General features: G+C 33.4%; 2 protein-coding genes across 19 annotated transcripts in view; one reads left to right on the top strand and one right to left on the bottom strand.

Annotated features, from left to right (window-relative positions):
- FUBP1 (far upstream element binding protein 1) overlaps positions 1-10,181 on the top strand; it is a 32,432-nt gene extending 22,251 nt beyond the window's left edge. For 4 of the 12 annotated variants that reach the window (XM_036235445.1, XM_016151024.2, XM_036235456.1 and 1 more), the window contains 2 exons: positions 4,949-5,094; positions 5,329-5,844. In XM_036235445.1, coding sequence (XP_036091338.1) covers positions 4,949-5,094; positions 5,329-5,370 — 188 coding nt within the window. In that variant the 3' untranslated portion in view covers positions 5,371-5,844. Of the gene's footprint in view, positions 1-4,807; positions 4,868-4,948; positions 5,095-5,328 lie in introns of all 12 variants that reach the window. The other 8 variants (XM_036235435.1, XM_016151018.2, XM_036235439.1 and 5 more) reach the window with 5 other exon arrangements.
- Positions 8,934-20,580, bottom strand: part of NEXN (nexilin F-actin binding protein) — a 37,549-nt gene continuing 25,902 nt past the window's right edge. For 4 of the 7 annotated variants that reach the window (XM_016151033.2, XM_016151029.2, XM_016151034.2 and 1 more), the window contains 5 exons: positions 18,308-18,505; positions 15,611-15,832; positions 12,086-12,271; positions 11,260-11,617; positions 8,934-11,168 (listed from right to left, as the gene is read on the bottom strand). In XM_016151033.2, the coding sequence (XP_016006519.1) occupies positions 11,155-11,168; positions 11,260-11,617; positions 12,086-12,271; positions 15,611-15,832; positions 18,308-18,505 (978 nt within the window). In that variant the 3' untranslated portion in view covers positions 8,934-11,154. Of the gene's footprint in view, positions 11,618-11,642; positions 12,272-15,610; positions 15,833-18,307; positions 18,506-20,580 lie in introns of those variants that run through there. The other 3 variants (XM_016151035.2, XM_036235407.1, XM_036235433.1) reach the window with 2 other exon arrangements.

The raw sequence follows: 20,580 nt of genomic DNA, 5'->3' as shown, positions 1-20,580 counted from the left end.
GACATAGTTTAATTTATAAATTTGGCACAGTAAGAGGCCAAGAACTGTTTATTTCTGGAACTTTTCATTTCTGACCACATTTGACCGTGGATAAGGGGAGACTACTGTATCTTTGCTGCAAAATAAGCAGATAAGTAACCCATAATGACAGGAAGTTAAACACTTAACATTTGCATATATGAAAAAGGAAAAATATCCAGAAAGACCATTTTCATTTAGCAACTATTGAGCATATACTATATGCTAATCATAGTGATAGAATGTGATTATGGGCATAACAGCTAGGAGCCCTTCCCTTCTGGTTATTCTCATGGGTATAGTTGTTAATCAGGTACTTTGTAAATATGTTAACACTGCTGTGAATGAAAAGAATTGTCTTCACTGACATTTCAAATGTACAGATTGAAAAACAGGTTACACAACTACTAAGTGGTGGAACCATAATTTGAACTCTTAGAGGGCTTAAGTCCCAAACTTATCTGCATGATTTGCCTTTCTCAGGGACCATTTGGAACTTGGTGTTATACCTCTGTACAAGTAGTTTTTTGTTTGTTTGTTTGTTTTGAGATGCTTATACTCTTAGTTATAGATAATAACTTTATACCATAGACAGTTGTCATAAATGAAAAACCTAAGCAGATAAACTTGGCTCTCCCTTGCTGGCATAGAAAGTATATAGATGGTAGAATTTTGTCAGCCTACTTAAGATTCTTGATGTGAATTTTAATGTTTTCTTTGTCAAAGAATGTACTTTTCCACAGAAATAAAATTTCCAGAAGGGTAATTACATTAATCATATATATATATATATATAGAGAGAGAGAGAGAGAACATCTATCTGCTGATAAGGATGTTTTATACAGCTGATTTCTATTTAAAGAAAAAATAATTTTTCCTGTTAGAATGACTTTTTAGAAAAGTCATGCTACATGTTATTCTAGAGGCTATAACAGATTAGTACATTTATGTTTTTGTGACCTGGCTTATTTTAGGCAGGTCTACAACAGCTGAAATTCTGTAAAAAGAAACATTTTAAAGACCCTTTAACCTCAAATTAGCGTGATCACATAATTTATTGTCCAGACCGGGATGCTTTTTGGAGTAATTGTGAATACTCTTAATCCTTTTGTGGCAACATAGTATTCTATTCAGGACCTCTGGTCACCTTAATTTTTATGAAATAGCATCAGTATTTTAAAGATTCATGCATGTTGAGGTTAAAAATCATAAGATCCAATTTGTGTTTTCTCAGTGGTTAATATGCCAGAGATGTTCCCTACATTATTAAAAGTGGGTAAAAACAAAGGCCTCAGGGTGTCTTGGTGGACTTAAGTAATTACTGGGGAATGAGTATGATTTGTTTTATAACACTGTTTGACTGAAGGTCTTCCTTAACCCCCTCAATCTCCTCACTTTCTTTTCAGTGTGTTTTTTTCTATAGCACTACAATGATTAGCTGTTAATTTTATGAGCAGAGTGTACCAGTTGAGTGATACCCTCTTATATGTGAATCTTAAATGAAACAATATTAAGTTGTCAGATCTTTAGTGATAGCTATTAGGTCAGTTTGCTTTTTCCTATCAAAGTTCTTTCTGTAAATGATTGGTTGCTTCACTATTATAATTTCTTCTATAGATGCATTACTCATCCTTAACATCTTTTTAATAAGATAACCACAAATAAGAGACCTTATAGCATAAAACTATAAGAGTTCAGTCTTTAAGATTTTTAAATGGAAAGAAAGTAATAAAATATCAGGGAGAGAAAACAAAGGTCTTTATATTCAAGTCTAACTCCTTTATTTGGAAAGGCTGAGTTTTGCTCTTCCAGTGGCAGAGCTAGTATTTCCCGGCATTCTAGGTGTCCTGATTCCCAATTCAGTTATCTCTTCAAATGAGGAAGGCTATTTCAACTTTTGGAGCCTGATAGCTTTTCTTGTTAAGAACAGAAAATCCCCACTGTCATTAAATAAATTTATCATTGTTTGTTTATTAGTAAATAAACTATTAACAAATGTGGGTTAATTTTTAAAATTAGTTTTATTTTCTCAATTGTAAATTTCCTAGGGTTAATACTAAGAGAATTCAGGAAATTCTTAATGATGAGATTCTATAAGGTTAAAAAAGGGAATGTTAAATCATATAAGGAATGAAAGGAAACTTGTAAATAAGTAAACACCCTAAAGAGACCAAATAGGTTTTCAAAATAGGGACGGGCAATTTTATTTGGAAGAGGGTAAGTGAAGGCATTTTGGGAAAAGTTTGACTTGAGAAAGGCCCTCGTAATGCTAAGCACTGATGTGGTAGACTCTTTATGTAGCATGTGATACTTTAAGCCTAAAGAGCGGGGAGAGAGTGGTTGTAGGAAAGATGTCAGTGTGTAGAGATAACAGTGAAAATCTTATTTAAAGCAAAGTTAACTCATGGGCTGTAAATAGAATGTTACATGTGGACTATAGAGCAAGTCTTAGTCTCTTTTTCCTTTTTTTTTTTCTTTTGCGGTATTCTAGATTTTTTTCATTTCTATTGAGTATTCAAAAGCAAGTCTTAATCTCTTGGATGAAATGAAATTAAAACTTTATACATTATAAAGTACATGTGAATATTAGTGATGTTAAACCGGCATCAAAATAGTTTTTGAACTGAGGAAAAAATAAAAAGAGCAAGTTAAGGGCAATTCTAAAAGGGACAGAGAGGCACAAGGGGCTAGGGGAGAGCCAAGTCATAAGTGGATTAGATAGGAAGAGTTTTTCCCTACTTTCAGCTGGGCAAAATGAATCACATTTAAACCCTTCATACTGGAGGAGTGGAATGAGTTTTTCTTAGATGCCTTCAGAATTACAAGGTCAGATGTTGACAACTTACCAGGTGTTTTCTCACAGGTATATTTGTGTTTTGGAGGGTTTTTTTTTTTTTTTTTTTTTTAGGGTAACATTTGAGTTTGAGAAATTTTCTTGATGTATCTCCCTATTTTTGCCATCTTATGTTATTTTGCCTCTAAAATGAGCATCTCTAACAATGAGGCTTACTTCATTCTTAAACCTGAAGTGGAAATTGTTGCTTCTTTAACCAAGTTTGGCTTCAAGTGTGCAGTTAGTAAGAGACATTATGTGATTTTATTACCTTTGGTACCCTGAGGTATTTGGCAGTTGTCTTTAAGTATCGACAGCTGTTTCAAATTTGCTTGAATTGTGTCTCATAAAATCAAAATGTTATACCAATGTCCTTTTTGAAAAGAGTTATAGAAAACAAAAATATGAGAATTTTGTTTACAGTATATGGGATTACTCTGTGCTTTTGCCCAGAGAAGAGTGGGAGGGTTCTTGCATTCTTAAAGTTTTTATTCACTCAGTTGCTTTTATTCTTTGACCAGTTTTGCGATAGTGCTAGACTACTTTCTGAAACTTAAGTCATGCACTACTTAATGACAGGAATACTTTCTGAACAATTCTAGGCGATTTCATTGTGGTGTGAACATCATAGAGTGTACTTACACAATCCTAGATGTATAGCTTATTACACACCTAGGTTATATGGCATACCCCCAGCATATGTGCAGTCCATTGTCCAATAATATGTCGTGTGGTGCGTAACTATATAAAGTTGCCTTGTTGGCAACATTTAGCAAAACAGCTTTCTGTATGTCTTTTTGTTTAGCTATAATTTTATAAAGGCAAGTGAATTACGAGCGAAATGAAATTTTGCTCAAATAAAGGACCTAAAAAGAAAACACATTTTGGGGAACTAGTACAGTGAATACCCGTACTTACATTTCCCACCCAGAATTACCATTTTTAAAAAAGTTTATGTACTTTTTTAAAAAAGTCATATGTACTTTGTGTACATATACATTTTTTGTGCCTGAGCCATTTCAAAGTAAGTTGCAGACTATTTGCTCTAAGTAAATTAATATCCTCATATTTAAATTTCCCTGGTTGAAAGAAAAATGTCTTTTTTGGCTTTTAGTGTGTAGGGATTTTGTTTTCATATTTTTAGTTCAGAGCCCATTCAAGGTTCATGCATTGCATTTGGTGGTTATGGCTCTTTAGTCTCAACTCAGGAAAGCTGCCTTAGTAAAAGATCTGTTCATGAAAACTCTTGAGTTTTGTTTCATTGATCCTGTTGCTTAGAACCTCTTTAGTAATTGTTCTTTATGTCTTTCATCAGGTTATTTTAGTAAAATCGTGTTGTAATTTGAACACATCAAACTTTAAAAATCTTCCTAAAGAGTATCTTAAAACTAATCTTTATGTACATAGTTTATAGGTTACTAAGCAGGAAATTTTGGCCAGATCATAAAGTAATAGTCCTTTATGTAATAGCTTTTGAGTAGATTTTTTTTGTTTCTCAAAAAAAAAAATTCCTCTTGAGGATATGCATTTTTTTAAAGCCTAATCTGTAACAGATCCAAATGATAAAAGAGACCCAAAAAATAGTGCACCCTCCCATCACTGCCAGAGAACCATAGACTGCTTACATAAAGCACATTTTTCTTTTTTTTTTTTTAAATTACAGTTGGCCATGAAGTACTTTCCAAACTCAATTTAGAACATTGTTTATAAATTCTGTAGTTGAATCAACATTATGCCTAAATCTACCTTAGCCAAAACTATATGAATGACTTTTTTTTTCTTTTTTTATTAATAGCGATGAAAAAATAAAGAACAGTCTGATTTTTTTTTAATTTAATTTTCTGACACTGGTGAATACTTAAAACAGGAGCAATTCTGATCCTCTGCTTTTGTCTTTAATAAGCTGTACTTACAGTGGATATAATTTTGTATTAAAATTGAGGGGGTTTTTTTTAGGTCAACAAGGGCAGACACAGGATTATTCAAAGGCTTGGGATGAATATTACAAGAAGCAAGGTATTGTCTTTATTAGAAATGAGATTCTTTTGGGCTTTTACTTGTGGTTACAAGCAACAAAGTTGTTCTTTTTTCTCTAAGGTCAAGCAGTTCCTGCGCCTACTGGTGCTCCCCCAGGCGGTCAGCCAGATTATAGCGCAGCCTGGGCTGAGTACTATAGACAACAAGCAGCCTACTATGCCCAGACAAGTCCCCAGGGAATGCCACAGCATCCTCCAGCACCTCAGGTATAATAAATTTGCTAATGTGTTGAAAACTCTGATCATGTTTTCTGCATGTTTACTGTTTTGTCTGTTTGGGATTATGTTTGTCTTTTTTTTATTTTTATCTGGCAAAGTATAACTAAATGAAAGACTGTGGTGTGTTGTTTGGGGTTTTTGTTTTTTATAATGTGTTCTGGCATCTGAGTGCTGAATATTTCTGTAATGCCTTTGATTTTAAAATAAATTTTTTTCCCCCAGGGATTTGCAAATCATGCAAGAAGCCACCATCATTTATATTAACCAGTTTTTCTTTCTTAAAGGATTCACTCCTGAGTTAGCTCCATTTAAAGGATTTTCTTTAACTTTTTGTGTATTTCTTATGTATCTCTTCTGCACAGGGCCAATAATAAGAAGTGGACAATACAGTATTTGCTTCATTGTGTGGGGGAAAAATACCTTTGTTAAATATATGGATGCAGACGACTTGATGAAGATCTTAATTTTGTTTTGGTTTAAAATAGTGGTTTTTTTTTTTTTGGAAAATGTACAAAATATCTATCACTACTGATAGGAGGTTAATATTTCTGTGTAGAAATGAAAATTGGTTTGTTTTTAGTATTTAGTGTAGATGTACACATTCCAGCAAATGTATTTGCAACTATTATGTGGTCAATGCTTTGTGATATAAATGTACTTTTTCAATGTATACTTTCACTTTTAAAATGCCTGTTTTGTGCTTTACAATAAATGATATGAAACCTCCTGTGTCGGTAAGTTGGATATGTGGGTATTTAAAAGATTCATGATTTTTTAGCAATGATAAATTAAGATACATATACACAAATATATAAGCTTTCCCCATGAAATATTGAGTTTTTAAACACTGGCATGTTTTTTCCCCCTTGCAGTATAGTAGTAGATTGGAGGATCTTTTCTGTTCATTGTATTTGGCTGTTTCAGCACAAGTAATCCTGATATCTTCATTTTTTTCCTTCTGTTTGATGAAAAACTGCATGTGTGTACAGTGATCTTTTGGCATACTTCCATTGCATTAACAGTGAAATTTCCTTTTATACATGACCACTGTTTTCAGACCTGTATTGCTGCTATAACAGTTAACCTTTCTGTTCTTAATTTGATAATTACTTGATTTCCAAGACTGTTTCAGCGTAACTAATTTTAAACAGTTTTCAGATAGTAAATATGAGTAGTCTAATAAGAACAGTTTTTTTTCATGTAAAGCAACTCTTAATGTATACAATATTAGTGTGTTTTTTCCTAAATTTAGGGTAGAAAAGTGAATAGTATACAAAAAATAGAGCTACAGTGCATCTGCCATTGAAACATTATTGGGGTGTGGAAATGTTCAAGCTTTTTTCTTTTTTTTTCTTTTTGCAGTATAGATAAGCTTTGTTTCGTAAATGCACAAGTCCAGTCATTGAATCAACTTAATTTTTTATGTACTTGAAATCATTTTATTACTCTATAACACTCATGCTGAAGTTCTGATATTTTGTTGAAATCCATTGTTTTACTCTTTGCATATTTGTTGGCTCTTTGCATATTAATATATTAGACTACATGCAAATACAGTCTGTCTTGCCATTGTCTGTTGAAGTACAGGTTTGATCCAGCCAGTATAGAACTAGCTCTGTAGGGGTGAGGAGGACTGTGCTGTGTATCATCCTTGATTGTGTTCCTTCAAGGAGCATTGCACTGTAAGTACATCGGAATGACAAATTGATGAACTGCAACAGTATCTTTTTGTCAATGTTCCACATAATGTAAATGCCATACTTTGTGTGAATATTATGTTGGAATACAGTGCTGATATCTTGGAAAACCATAACTGCTTCTTAATTTAACATAGAGTAATACATAGGTCTGTATTTTTTTTTAAGTGAGCTTAATGGGTAAGTATTTTTCATATGCTTTAGCCATAGCTAAAGAAAACTGATCATTAACAGAGTTGAATAGTATTACTCATTGGTGCTCCTAAAATATATTGTTTTTCAGTGTAAATATGCATATCCTATATTAATAATGAAAGACTTGAAATGTATCAGAAGTGGTTTTTAGTTTGCAAATATATTAAGCAATGTAGCAGTTTTAACACCATTTCATATATTTCTTTCATGATGGGGAGCACCATTTGTTCTGAATATACTATAAAGGAGGAGGTACAAGAACATAAATGTTGAGATTACCTGTAGGGTAGAAAATTAGCAGTACAGTTCATTGTAGATAGTTTGAAATGTTTTGATTGTTATATAGAACTTAGAGTGACTTCCCTTACCCTTATTTAGATATGAATATGTAGTTCTAGTTTGAAGTTAATAGTTAAGGAGTTATCTGTTATCTTTAAGAGTAGGATTTTGACATGAATGATTTCAGTATTTTGCATGATACTGTTTTATAGATGACCTTTAGGAAAGTGGTGCGTTTATTAATTAAACTGAAGTAGTTCAGTTGAATTCAGTATCATAACTCACAAATTGGAGGCTGTTGATTTTGATTCATTTAAAGTTTAAAATCTTTATTAATTGCAAACAGTGCAATTATTTATACTTCACAGTGCCTTCCCAGACCTTCCACCTTAGGTTCTGCTGCAAAAAGCAACAGGTAAGCACAACCTAAGGACATATATAAATAAATATTTCAGTACATTAATGTTGTCCCTGTGAGGTTTTTGTGGTTGTGTATTCAAAAGCAATCTGCTACTGCTTCCCCCAAATGTATTTTGTTATTTATGCTACCATTTCAGTGGAAAGTCTGTAAGTTGTTCAAACAACTGTTTATATTTCTGGGTAATGGGGGTTTTTTTTGTTGTTGTTTTGTTTTTGTTTTTGTTTTTTAAATTTTTTTATTAAATGATGAGTAGATTGCTGCTGTAATTGAACTACATCCAAACTTTTTGTAATCTTTTCACAAATATGGATGAATTGGTAAAAGAAAGGACAATTTCATAGATTTCAAGATTTAGGAAATCACTTGGTCAGAAACTTCAACAGCCTTCACAATCTGTTTAAGATTGACAGGACATTTTCTTTGCCTTCCAAAGCTATGGAGTCTTAATTTTTTTCTTATTCTTGAACTATAGTAATTCAGTAAAGACATTATGAGTGAGAGTTTTATTATGACTTTTTTTTAGACAATTCAGTTTTTATAACTTTTATATACACTGAAAAAGGAAAAAATTATAAAGAATACTGGCAGTGTGTTTTGATAAAAGGCATGTGCATCAGTGAAATGTTAACTGTATAGCAAATAACCTTTCATAATCTGTATAGCAACCAGTATTTTTCTGATTTATAATTTAATAACTGACGCTGCATTTATTTTTTTTGCCAGTTTAAAATGTTTGTGTGTTGTTAATAGATGATTTTAACTGGTACATATTTTGAGTTAAGGTGGATGGATGTATTAAAGCAGCATCATATCAGTTTTGTTTATTCGATATCTAAAATGTGCTGATCCTTTTAAAACTCCTGCTTATCTCTACAACAAAGAAAAATATTCAAAAATACTGCCTTCATTTTCACACACAGTGCTGAAGATGCTGCAAGCACCAAATCATAGCTCATAAAATCAGGTCCTGAGATAGTTACCCATAAAGAGGAATCCTTTGAGTGTATGCCATTGGTGAGCCGATGAGCATGGACCATAGAAGGGCTCAATGTAGAAGGTAAAATTGGCGAATCATAATTGAGAAATATGAAATGTATTCCCATACATAATATGGTAGAGGGTGTAATGTACATGCTTTTGATCACTTTTCATTTTAAAGTGCTATTCACTTGCTCTTAAATGTTCCATAAACTGTTGAATTTCATAAGTTACGTAGTTACTGCACCACATTTATGTGTTTGTTTTAATAGTTAATGATAGGTTTGTTAAAATTGATAATATAAAGGAGCTCTTTGAACCTTAAGAGCTTGCCAAGTTTTGGTTAGCTGTAGTTTGCATTTTTATAAAAGAAAATAATACATGAATGCCAGTAGTTATTGAGGCATTGTTTCTATCTTATGAATTTTTTATTCATTACCATAAGCCTTCACTGATACTGCAAGCATTTTTAAATGGAGCTAATCTTAACCTTGAAATAAATGGAAAGCAGAAAAGGTGAGCCAGTTGATTTGAATGCAGTCGATGTTAGGAGTGGTAAAAACAATGTTTAGATTGAAATTGAACTGATTTATTTCGCACTTAAAAAACCTGACAATGTTTTTTGTTTTTTTTTTTTAAGATATCTTAGTGTGGTGATAGAATTTTTATGGTTTGATATTTCTTTTAGAAATGAGAAGTATGTTTTTATTTTTAATGAAAATGCTTTTAATACTAAATCTAGTGAGTTAATTCTAGTAGTTGTTTATAAACATTGTAAAATATATCCTTAGACAAGTAGTGTGGTAGTAGTTAATTCATAAGGGTGGGTTTGGGTAGGAGTAGCTGAGTACCTTAAGAGGGAAATAGGAATATATGCAGAAAGAGTTACATTTCATTTGTGAATACTCTTCCAGAAAAATCAATTCTATCTGCAAAGTTATCTGTTGTCTAGAATAGGGACATAGAAATTACTAATCAATGAGGATGTCTTATTTTTAAATTTCTAAGTTCTGCCTCATTTTAAAATGTATTTTAACAGTACCTAAAGATAATTTTGATTCTGAAAATAACCTTATTTTTTGTTTAGTCACTGAGTTTTCTTGCCACAGTATAAAGTTCTGAGGGATTTTTTTAAATTGGTGCTTCTAAGAAGCAAATAAATCCCAGGGTTTTATTTTCTTCATTGATACCCCTATAGAAACTCTTAAATGTATTTGCGCATATATCTATATTTTTTCTTATGCATGCTTGATGCATTTTCGTCCTGAGAAAAGTGTTCTCTACAGAAACTACCCGTGTGTAAAAAGAAGATTGGCTTTAAATGGCTACTGTGATGGGAACAGTGTCTTAGGGAGATGCAGCTTGGACTTGAGGTAAATTGAATACTTTACAAACTGTGGTTTAGAGTTTGTTTTAATGACATTGTAAAAGGGCACATGTTTGCTGTAATTTTGTATTGATTATGGTTTCCTCAATAAAAAAAAATAAATGTACGTTGATGAATATTTTAAGGGAGTGTTTTGTCTCTTTTCTAAAATATTGAAAGACTTTTTTTAATATAGAAGTTACTTTATTATGGGTTTACATATTGTAAAATAAAATTGTCTTCCAGAAAAGTAAAATATAAAACAACTTGATAATAGAACATGGTAGCTAATTATTTACAAACTTATTTTAAATACCAGAATTTAAAATGGAAGATTGTGCCATTTCCCCCCCTAAATTTAATCCTCTTAGATCTCGAGGTCTTCAATTATATCGAAAGTGTTTTCTCCTGTATGAACTATTAATACAAAGTTGCTCATTAAAATATAATCTGCCAGGCAAGGTCACAACAAATTTGCTTCATAAGCTTGAATATATATTACACACATTTGAAAGTACATTTAATATTATTCTCAGCACTCAGAACTCTAGGCAGTGGTTTCCATCTAATTTTCTCTGGAAATTGCTTCTTAAAAGTCTAATTTTTTTGTTTTCTCCATGCTCTCCCTTTCTCATCTAAAGAATGACACCTCTTCCCTCTCATATATCTGCTCCAGAAAGACTGAAAGTAGAACCACCAAAATGATGTACTACTAAGGAAAAAATCCCTCTTAAATCTCAGCTATTTCAGACTAATTTTAGGCGTAAACAGCTCATGAATGGTATTTCATGCAAAATAATGTGTTATAGTTTTAAATTGCTGTAAAGTATGGAAATACACAGCCTTTTTAATAGGTTCTGATATAATGAGTAAATTTCCCACTTTCCCTGTTATATACACATTAACTTCTATTGCATAATATGGCAATGGATCTAGTGCTCATTTGGAAAGAAAATATTCTTTAGACAAGCTTGTGTTTTGAAGACAGGAAAAGGAGTAAGTCAACATAGTGGCACTTCTGGTTTCCTTTTTTTGGCCCCGCCACAGAAAAGATGATGTAATAAGAAAGTTGGAGAGAGAGAGAAGAGAGTTCCAGGGAGAGGGAAGGGGAGCTAGTAGTCGTCAGCTAAAAAAGAGAAGAAGAAAAGTGATTCTAAATTTCTAAAGGGGGGAAAAAATAGAATAAAAGTATTAGGTTAAAAATGATTAATTCTTACTTTCAATGGTAAGAATACAGGTACTAGCTGCAGAGCCTTTATTGTTGACAGCTTTACACATATACTCTCCTTCATCTTCTGGGAAAGTTTCTGGTAAATAAAGGCAGTAAGTTTCTCCTCTTTCAATATATTGATAGTCTTCTCCATCCTGCAATATTTCTCCTTCAAACCACCATGTAATTTCTGGTTTGGGTTCTCCTGTTACTTTAACAGTAAACCTAACTGGCTCACTGTCTACAACCGATGTGTTTCTTAGAGGCTTCTTGAACCACGGAGCTCCTGATCTGGTTTGCTCTTCATCTTCAATAGTGGAGCCATTCATGATGCTACCCTCCTCTTCCTCCTCCTCTTCTCTTTTCTATATTAAAATAAGTTGTCATTTACACTGTAGTAGTGTTTCAAGACAGTGGTTTAATAATAGAATCTTGAAGTAAGTAAATGTTTTCTTTTTTCCCCAAAGTAAGCATGTAAGTACAGTCACGCTGCCTAATGACAGGGATATGTTCTAAGAAATGCATCATTAGGCGATTGCGTCATTGAACATCACAGAGTGCACTTACACAAACCTAGATGGTATATAGCCTACTACACACCTAGCCTATATTATATAATTTATCTCCCCTTAGCAGCAAACTTGCACAGCATGTTACTGTACTGAATACTGTAGACTTTAACAGTTGAATTTATTTAAATGTAGGAAAAATACGGTAAAAATATGGTATGAAATGTTTACAACATTCCAGTGACTAAAATGTTTTTAACCGTTCACATAAACTATGGTTTTGAAGAGCAGCTTTGGAAAATAAAAGATATGTAAGCCTGGTACCTTTTGTAATGCTGCATCAATTTCCTTTTGTTCAAACTGCATGCGGAGTAACTTTTGTTCTTCAATTCTTCTTTGTTCTTCTTCTTCTCTTGCCTTAGCCATTCGTTCAAATCTAGCTTTCATATTCACTTTATGAGTAAATGGAGCCTCACTTCTTTTTGCAGGCTTGATATCAACATCTTCATCCTTTACAGAAGTGGGCGGAGAATAATAACTAGTTTTCCAAAAACAACCAAAAACTAAAGAATTAATAGTTCTGAAAGTGTCTTTTGTAGGCATAAATAATGTATGCTACATATTTTTCACTATACCTCAGTGTGAGGAAGGTGAAAATTTTTATTAGTGAGACATTTCCCCAAATGTAAAGATCACAACATCACTGGAGTCCCAGTGTCTATTTGCCCAACCAACTCTCAGTGCCTGTTGGCAGTACTGAGTAACAAAAGGGTGGGGTTATTATACATTGTAACAATTAAAATATTCTCATAAGTTTCCATATCTTCACCCTACTACATAATACAGAAAATGCAATTTCTGTTTTTATTTCCCACTTCATGATTTCCTTAATAACTAATCTGAATGGATTCCAACAAATTATTAATGGTCAATTGATCTAGAAGAGTGCAGGTAGAATAAATGGGGAGACTTGAGAGTCAATAACTAGAACTTGGGGAATTCACTGAGGTGAAGGATGGTAGTAAGTTATATAGGAGTAAAAGTTGGAAGCCATGGAAATTAAAATTGAGATTAAGGCAGAGTTTTAATTCAAATAGTGTGAATCTATAAAAGCATTTTGATGAGGTCACTGATGACCTCAGTGCAGTTCAGTAGAGTGCGGTCATGTAGATAGTTCGTGGTTTCTCAAGTACTTTTGGTAGTTGATTAGGTTTCAAAACTACTTAGGCTTTTTATGTGTCTATCTGAAATCTCATTTATATTCAACAGAACTGAGGGAATTGCTTCAAGGTACCACATGCAACTAAATTCTGAAACAAGCTGTAAAGTAAGTTTGCCTAAGAAAACTTTTCATGAATGTTTTACATCAGTTTGAGGTTTTATAGTTCCAATGAATGTAGAATAAGGACTTAGAGTAACTTCAATAGTTTTTGGTTTTTCTGAATCAGATTCTGATGTTGGAAAATCAAAGATCAGACACAACCAGATACCTAGTGGGTAAATACTATGTGCCATAGTTTACCTTCAGGCAAATATTGATAATGCCTGAATACAGTTATTTCTAATAAATGATACTGATGTAGTTTTAGTATCTTTAAAAATACACAATGATTTGCTTAGTGCAGTTTTATCTAAACATGCTTTAATGAGGCTTAAATGAAAAAGACCTCTGTTCATACTATAGTTATTTTATTCTTTGCTTACCAAATATTCATGATAGGATATTTTAGTAGGTATAGTAACTGCTATTTTGGCTGAATTCCTCCCAGTTATCTTTCCTTCTGTATTTTAGGATAAAAGTTTGTACAAATTCCTAACCTCCATTTAGCTACATTAAGCCTGCCTTTAGAAAATAAATTTGGTATGTAAAACAATTCCTCATAAACTAACTGGGAAAAGTGAACAGTCTTTCTGTTATTAAGTACTATTATCTTTCCTGGAATCCCTGAAAAGTCTGGTTAAAAAATGCTTCCACTAAAAGAGTCATAATAAGTGTAATAACTTGTTCCCTAGAGGTGGATTCTTCATAGGGCATTGATACCCCCACCACATAAATGTTAAAGGCAATATAACTAGGCAGTAAGTTCGAGGTAAAAGTGAGCGTAAGAAATGGTTTTGGAGTATACCTTATTGGAAAATCGAACTACAAAGTCAAACCCTATAAGGCAAGTAAGTGATCTAAGTACCAAATGAATGGCTAAGGACTACAGGAGCTGGGATGGAATTCTTTGCTTAGGGAAGGTTACAGGAATGAAATAAGCGTTGAAAGATGTCTGGCATATAAACAGAAGACATGTTAAACACATTTTCTAAAGGGGGAAACTAATATGATCAAAAGGGAGGTGGGGTGTCTTATTCTGGAATGAAAGTTGGTGGTACTCAATGAACTATGCTAAAGCAAGTTTTTTAAAGGATGTCTCAATGACCCTTAATCTAGAGGGATATGATAGGAATGTCAACATCACAGGAAACACCATTCAGGACATCCTCATGAGTTATGGGAGATCAGCATGTCCTAATCTTAAATCCTTTTATAAGAAAGCCAGTAACAGCAATAAAACAAAGTCACCTACCTCATTTATTCCTACCTACATATTTTGTATGGCTAGGGTATGACTGCCCTGAGGTTTCACTACCTTAACCAAAAAAAGGGAAGCAAGTGCATGCTGATGGAACTTTACCTTCTGTGATATATTTATCTCTCTGAACAATCAACTGGTCATGTGGCCAAACATTCATCAAATGTTGGTGTTTTCCAGAGTTTTATTCACCTTCAAACTATTAACTCTTTCAAATGGCTTTTATCTACTTCTGTACTTCCAAATACTATCCGTGAAAGTTGATCCATAGCTCCTGCCTATCACCTGAGCTCAGTACCTGTATTTTAGTACCTTATCCAAATAAAGCTCAAACAATGTTGTCCCAATTGTCCAAAACAGTTCCTGGGACATAGTAGGCATTCAAGTAATTTTTAATGCATAAATCTAAAATGGTTTTCTTTAGGTTGAGTATGGTCTAGCTATGAAGACACTTACTTGATACCATCACTCCATGTTTTTAAAATCCCTTCAATGCACCCCAATAAAAGTTCCTTGATGTGGTATCTCAGACCCTCCATTGTCTTGCCTTGTGCTTGCATCTTTTGCTGTTCTTGCACTGCTTGCCTTAATAATGAATTTGCTTACAGCCCTGAGAATCTGCACATTTTATTCAGTCTTTGAAGGCCTTCCCAACTTCCTACACCTGTTTTTGATGAAAATGCATTTTTAGAAGAATATTGGTTAAATGCTGTTAAATATAATGTAATTCTGGCAGAAAAAGATTTCCAAATCCTGTTTAAAACAATATTCATAACCATGGAACTAGTCTTTAAACTGGAAGGGACATTACAGTTCATTCATTTAGTGATTGCCTCATTTACATTTGGAAGTACTTCAAATTTATGTTATCTGCATTTCGATTTAGGCTCTGCCACTGGATTGTTACAGGTCATGTAGGGTTTATTGTCCTTATCTTTAAATAAGTATGAATGGCCTCTGGAGTTTAACTCAAATATATACTGGGTCTACTGATTCAAACTAAAACTGTGCCAATAAATACTTTTGAACTATTTTTTGTTAGTGAACATTTGATGTTCACTATTGGCTCTAATTCTGGTAAAAGTATGAAAGAATGCTAGAGTGGGGAAATACTTCTTTAAGATCTTAATGTGCTTTTGCTGTTACATTCCCAGATTATTATATACAGCTATGGCTAACTTTAAGTGCCAAAACATTTCAAAGTCTGTTATTTCTGCTGAGTTCATCATCATGTCTGTACCATAACTATGTTAAATAGAAAATAGTATACCTCATGAAAGTTTTCTGCTTCTCGTTCTTTAATTTCAAGGTCAATTGCTCTCCTTCTTGCTCGTTCTTCTTCTATCTTTTTCTGTATTTCTTTTTCAGACAGTTGTCCAATTTTTTCAAACTTGCTTTTTAGATTTTTAGCTTGAATAGAGCCACTCCTTTTCAACTTGATTAATTCTTCATATTCCCTACTCAGTTCAAAGGTCTCAATTTCCTCCTCTTCCTTTAAAAAATTAATATTTTCTATGTTAAGTACCAAAAAATTAGTTCGTGCAATAAATCATCCCTGAGTGTTTACCATTTCCTATTTGAAGCCAAAAATTAGGTCAAATAACCTCCCTAAACACAATACCCAAATTTACTAATTAAAAGTACTGTTACAAATTTAAGACTTCAGATAACATCTTATTTAAAATAATTTTTCCTTAGAGAATGTGGCTCAAAATCTCATTTAACATTTTATAATAAGCTGCTAAAACAAATATGCATATCAAGATTAGCTTTTAATAGGAATTATAGAAAGATCTTTGTTTAGGGGAAGGTGAAATACAACACCGGGCTAGGAGTCAGATATAAGTTCTAGTTCTCTCATACTGTGTGACCTTTGCCTAGTCACCTGCTGGACATGAGTTTTCATTTAGAATATCTCTAAAATTCTTCCTGCCTTTGATTTGATGATAACTATAAATATAAATATAAAGTTAAATATCACTCAATACTGGAGTTAACTGAATTAAGCAGTTCTACAAATACAGGCTGGTAAAATCCCTACATTTTGCCACGTATCACTTGTACTCTCAGTTTTATATTCTGCCAAGAAAGAAAGCCAACCAATTTGAGATCTAATTTTTATACCATTTTTATCTTGAATACTTTTTATTCAGATTCCTTTTTCTTGTTATTTTGTTACTAGCTCTTTATGTACTTTTTAACATTAAACCCTAATCTCACTATATGGAGTGGTAAAATACTGCAATTATTCCTGGTACACTTTTCCCAAAGACCTAGAGTTCTAGGCTGAGGGAAAAATGGAAAAAAAAAAAAAAAAAAACCACGGGTAGGAAGAGGAGTCACAGTGGATCATGTGACAAGAGGCATAATTTTTGGTTCAACCGAGGGAAGAAAAATTATTCCTTTATACTTCCTCTAATCTTTGGTCTAGTGGGGAACAGACAACTCCTAAAATACCAGAAACTAATAAATTTGTGATATACGACATATCACAGTGGTGTCCAAATCATTCTGATCAAAATTTATAATTAATCAGCTACAGTCTAGTCGATCTTGGGATTGGTGTGCTGCTACTTGCTTGAAAACTCCCAGACATAGGTGGGGTAAGTCGCTCAGCACCAAAATGTCTGACAGTTACATTTCTGCCATATAGTAATTAGATACATCGCAATAGAATACTGAAAAGTATTCTAATTTAGAAGTTAGTTTTTCTAGACAATTCATTTTCAGCTTCCTTTATAAAATAAATGCCATTTTTATTTTAAGGCTAGACCTGGGAAAATTCCCTATAGCATATTCATTATATTTTATATTACCTATATATTTATACAGCATTTATAATCTGGTTAGCGAGGGCATGGAGGTAAATATCCCCACAGGCCCAATCCTCAAACCATGGCAAAGAGATTGCAACTGTTGTGTAGGAACCCACTCAGCTGCTAGATCAAAAGCTGGCTAGAGGATCCCATCGAGTCACCTACCAAACATACTGTGTCACTGCCAGTGCAAGGCTGGGACAGCCACTATCCCCTCACCCCAAGGCAGCACTCTTCCCCAACCCTGTTCATATTGCCACCAGGGCCAAGGATGATGGTGGAATGCTGGATCCCTCCTTCTTCCCTCTTCTGCCTGTGCAACTGGCAGGAAGGAAAAAAGGGCCTTGGCGGGGCATCAGGAGGTGGGAAGAGGCTGCTGAGAACCCAGGGAGGCAGGAAGACAGCAGGATGTGTGGGTAAGCCAAAGCTCCAAGACTAGCACATGCTCCATTGTCCAATCAGCTTTCATTTACAACACAGATTCAAAGATAAAATTATTGAACATTTCAAGATGGCAACCTCAGAGCATTAAACCCTAAGCATGACCCTTCTGAGCATGGGTTTCTGTGAGGGCACAAGTCGCATGCTCATGAAGATGGCCCTATACAGTCTGTGCGTGTGTGCGTGTTTCATTTCAATACTAGAACAATCCTAGTATGAAATATGTAATAGCATCAAAGTTCTAAGAACAATTTAATAAAATAAAATTATTCAAAGACTTGACAAACAGATATTCCTATTAGTATCCATGGTACTCCTGTAGTTTTATCTAATTTTGATTAAATTTATCAATTTAATTCTATTTGTTTCAAAGATAGTAAAAAGTATAAATTAGTATATTAAGTACTCTAGAACAACAGTTCTCAATCATGACAACCACACACAAATAGGAAGACATATTTACTTAAGGTATTATAGTAACTTCTCAGTCACTCGCAATCATATTTTTTAAACTAGCAAGGAAGAGAGTAGAGTTATGGTAGGATAGAAAGTGCACATAACTATGCTGAAACTTGTACCAAGTGCCTCTGAAGTATGTTGTGTGCTCTTTATGTGACTAATAATGGTAAGAAAGCTGTTATAAGGTAACATATGAAAAATATTTAGATTAATAAATATTTGTGAACTATAAATATTTCTTAAAATCTTACCTCTCCCATTTCTTGTCTCAGTTGTTCAAATTCCTGTTTTTCCATCTCTAACTTATGCTTCCGTTCCTCCTCTGTTCGTCGTTTTTCTTCTTCCATTTTTTGTTTTAATAATGCTTCAAAATTAATTTCCAGTTTTCCCGGTGTAAGAGATTCTTGAGAGATTGTTTTATACCTCTCTGGGGAGTCGTCATCTACTGCCTATTGAAAATAATTCCTTTATCGCTCTTGCCAGAATTATACATACTAAGAAGGGACTATTTCTTGTAGAAACTGTAATTGATAGAAAGGTTTCACACTGCACTAAAAACTAAGAAACCTAAATTCTCCTCAAATGTATAAAACAATAAACAATGGATGAGTTATTAGAAAATGTAAGATTAAGAATTTTGTGATTCAAGAGGAACCGGGTGACCATCTATTCTCCATTCTAATAAACACAAAGAAAATCTTTGACTTTATACTCTCAGCAAATTGAATTAAACATTAAGATTTTCTAATATTGAATACTTTTTAATTGCATTAAAATGAATCTTCATTCTTGTAATTAAAACAGAGCATTTCAGTTCAATCATGGTTTTGTCTGAGTGAATTAGATAACCCATCAGGATCCCTTTATAATCGGGCAAAAATCAATGCTATAATTTTACTGCACTTATTTCTTTACTGTCAGGCTAATTAAAAACTAAGTAATAATAGTTACTACTTAGAGCTGCCAGGTACAATTCTAAGCACTTTATGTTTGTTGCCTTATTTTATCCTCTAACCCTACAAAGCAAGAACTATTAATATCCCCATTTTATAGAAACTTAGGCACTGAAAAGTAACTTGTCCAAAGTTGCACAAATAACTAAGTGGCAAAGGTGAGATTCAAAACTTAAAAGTCTTTCTGACAAAAAAATAATGATTTAGACTGCCTTTTTGTAATTACATGAATTATATGTTTAGCTGCCATTTAGATGTGACTTTGGGCAAGCTATCCAGACAAAGTCTGAGTTTACTTATCTGTGACAACTTTCATAGAGTTGCCATGAGAATTAAAGTTTGGAAACACTTAGGAGTGAGCCTGACACCCTGAAAAGCTCCCAAATGGCAGCTTTATTATTCCATTATCATTTCTTGTATATAGGCAATCTCTAAATTTCAGTTAGAAACTTAGCTTTGAAATCATTGACTTGGAATATAGTTTACCATGAAAAACAATTACCCACTTATCTTTTTCTATCTTCTGAAAATATATAAATAAACTTCTGGCCTGAATTGTCACCCTGTGTCTGAAATAAACATAGGAGAATGAGAAAGGCAAAGAGTATTTATTTGCTCCAAGATTTATATATGACAGGCTTTACCACAGAACCAGTTAAAATTAGAAACAATATTTGGTCTTACAATCTAAAAATCACCAAAACCTTTTTTATTAATATATGAATTCTTACACACACACACACAGACACACAGACACACACACACACACACACACACACACACACACACACACACTAAGCTATAATACCCTAAATCTTGGCCCTGGATAAGAAAACAAGACAAATTAAGTGAAAATTCTCTTTTCTCTTCTGATACATAAATGTCCCTAGAAAACTAGAGTTTTGGTTTAATACCATTTTCCTTCTCTGTACTTTTTCCACTAGTGAATCATGGTAAAAAGACAGTTCTGACCTAAAAATCTACCCCCAGGATTAGATCTCCTGATCATAGCTACTTCTCATCTACTACTTATGAATCTGCTTATTCTCCAAAAATTAAATACTTTCACAGTGTTTGTGGAGTTTCTGTGTAGAAACCATTTGTAAAGCAAGGATTACCTCACAAAACACATCAGATAGTTTTAATATCACTTATTCCACAAACATGTATAGTAAATTTGTTACGCTAGAATGCATTGTTCCACATGGCTGACGAACAGTTGTCGCAGCCTCGCTGAGTAAGAACGACAGCTACAAGCAACAATACAACATTAGTGTTATGCTGGGGGAGTACCAAATGCTATCAGTACATAAAAGGAATAGCTCTCTGGAACTTGTGTTATCAGGGAAGGCTTCTGAGAGTAAGTGAAATATATGAATAGGAGACAGCAGAGCACAGGGAAAGGAGAGAGGGACATGTTTAGCCAGGCAAGGTGACCTGAATTATAGTGATGGAAGTAGGAAATGGTGGAAAACAGATTTTTAGAGTGATAGGAGGTAGGATAAATGAAACAGTGAATAACTGGATGTGAGGCATGAATGAGAAGGTGTGAGTGTTTTAAGGCTCCCGAG

Source organism: Rousettus aegyptiacus, unplaced genomic scaffold (assembly GCF_014176215.1).
Source record: "Rousettus aegyptiacus isolate mRouAeg1 unplaced genomic scaffold, mRouAeg1.p scaffold_m13_p_1, whole genome shotgun sequence".
NCBI lineage: Eukaryota > Metazoa > Chordata > Mammalia > Chiroptera > Pteropodidae > Rousettus > Rousettus aegyptiacus.
This window is presented reverse-complemented; position numbering and strand designations above follow the sequence as displayed.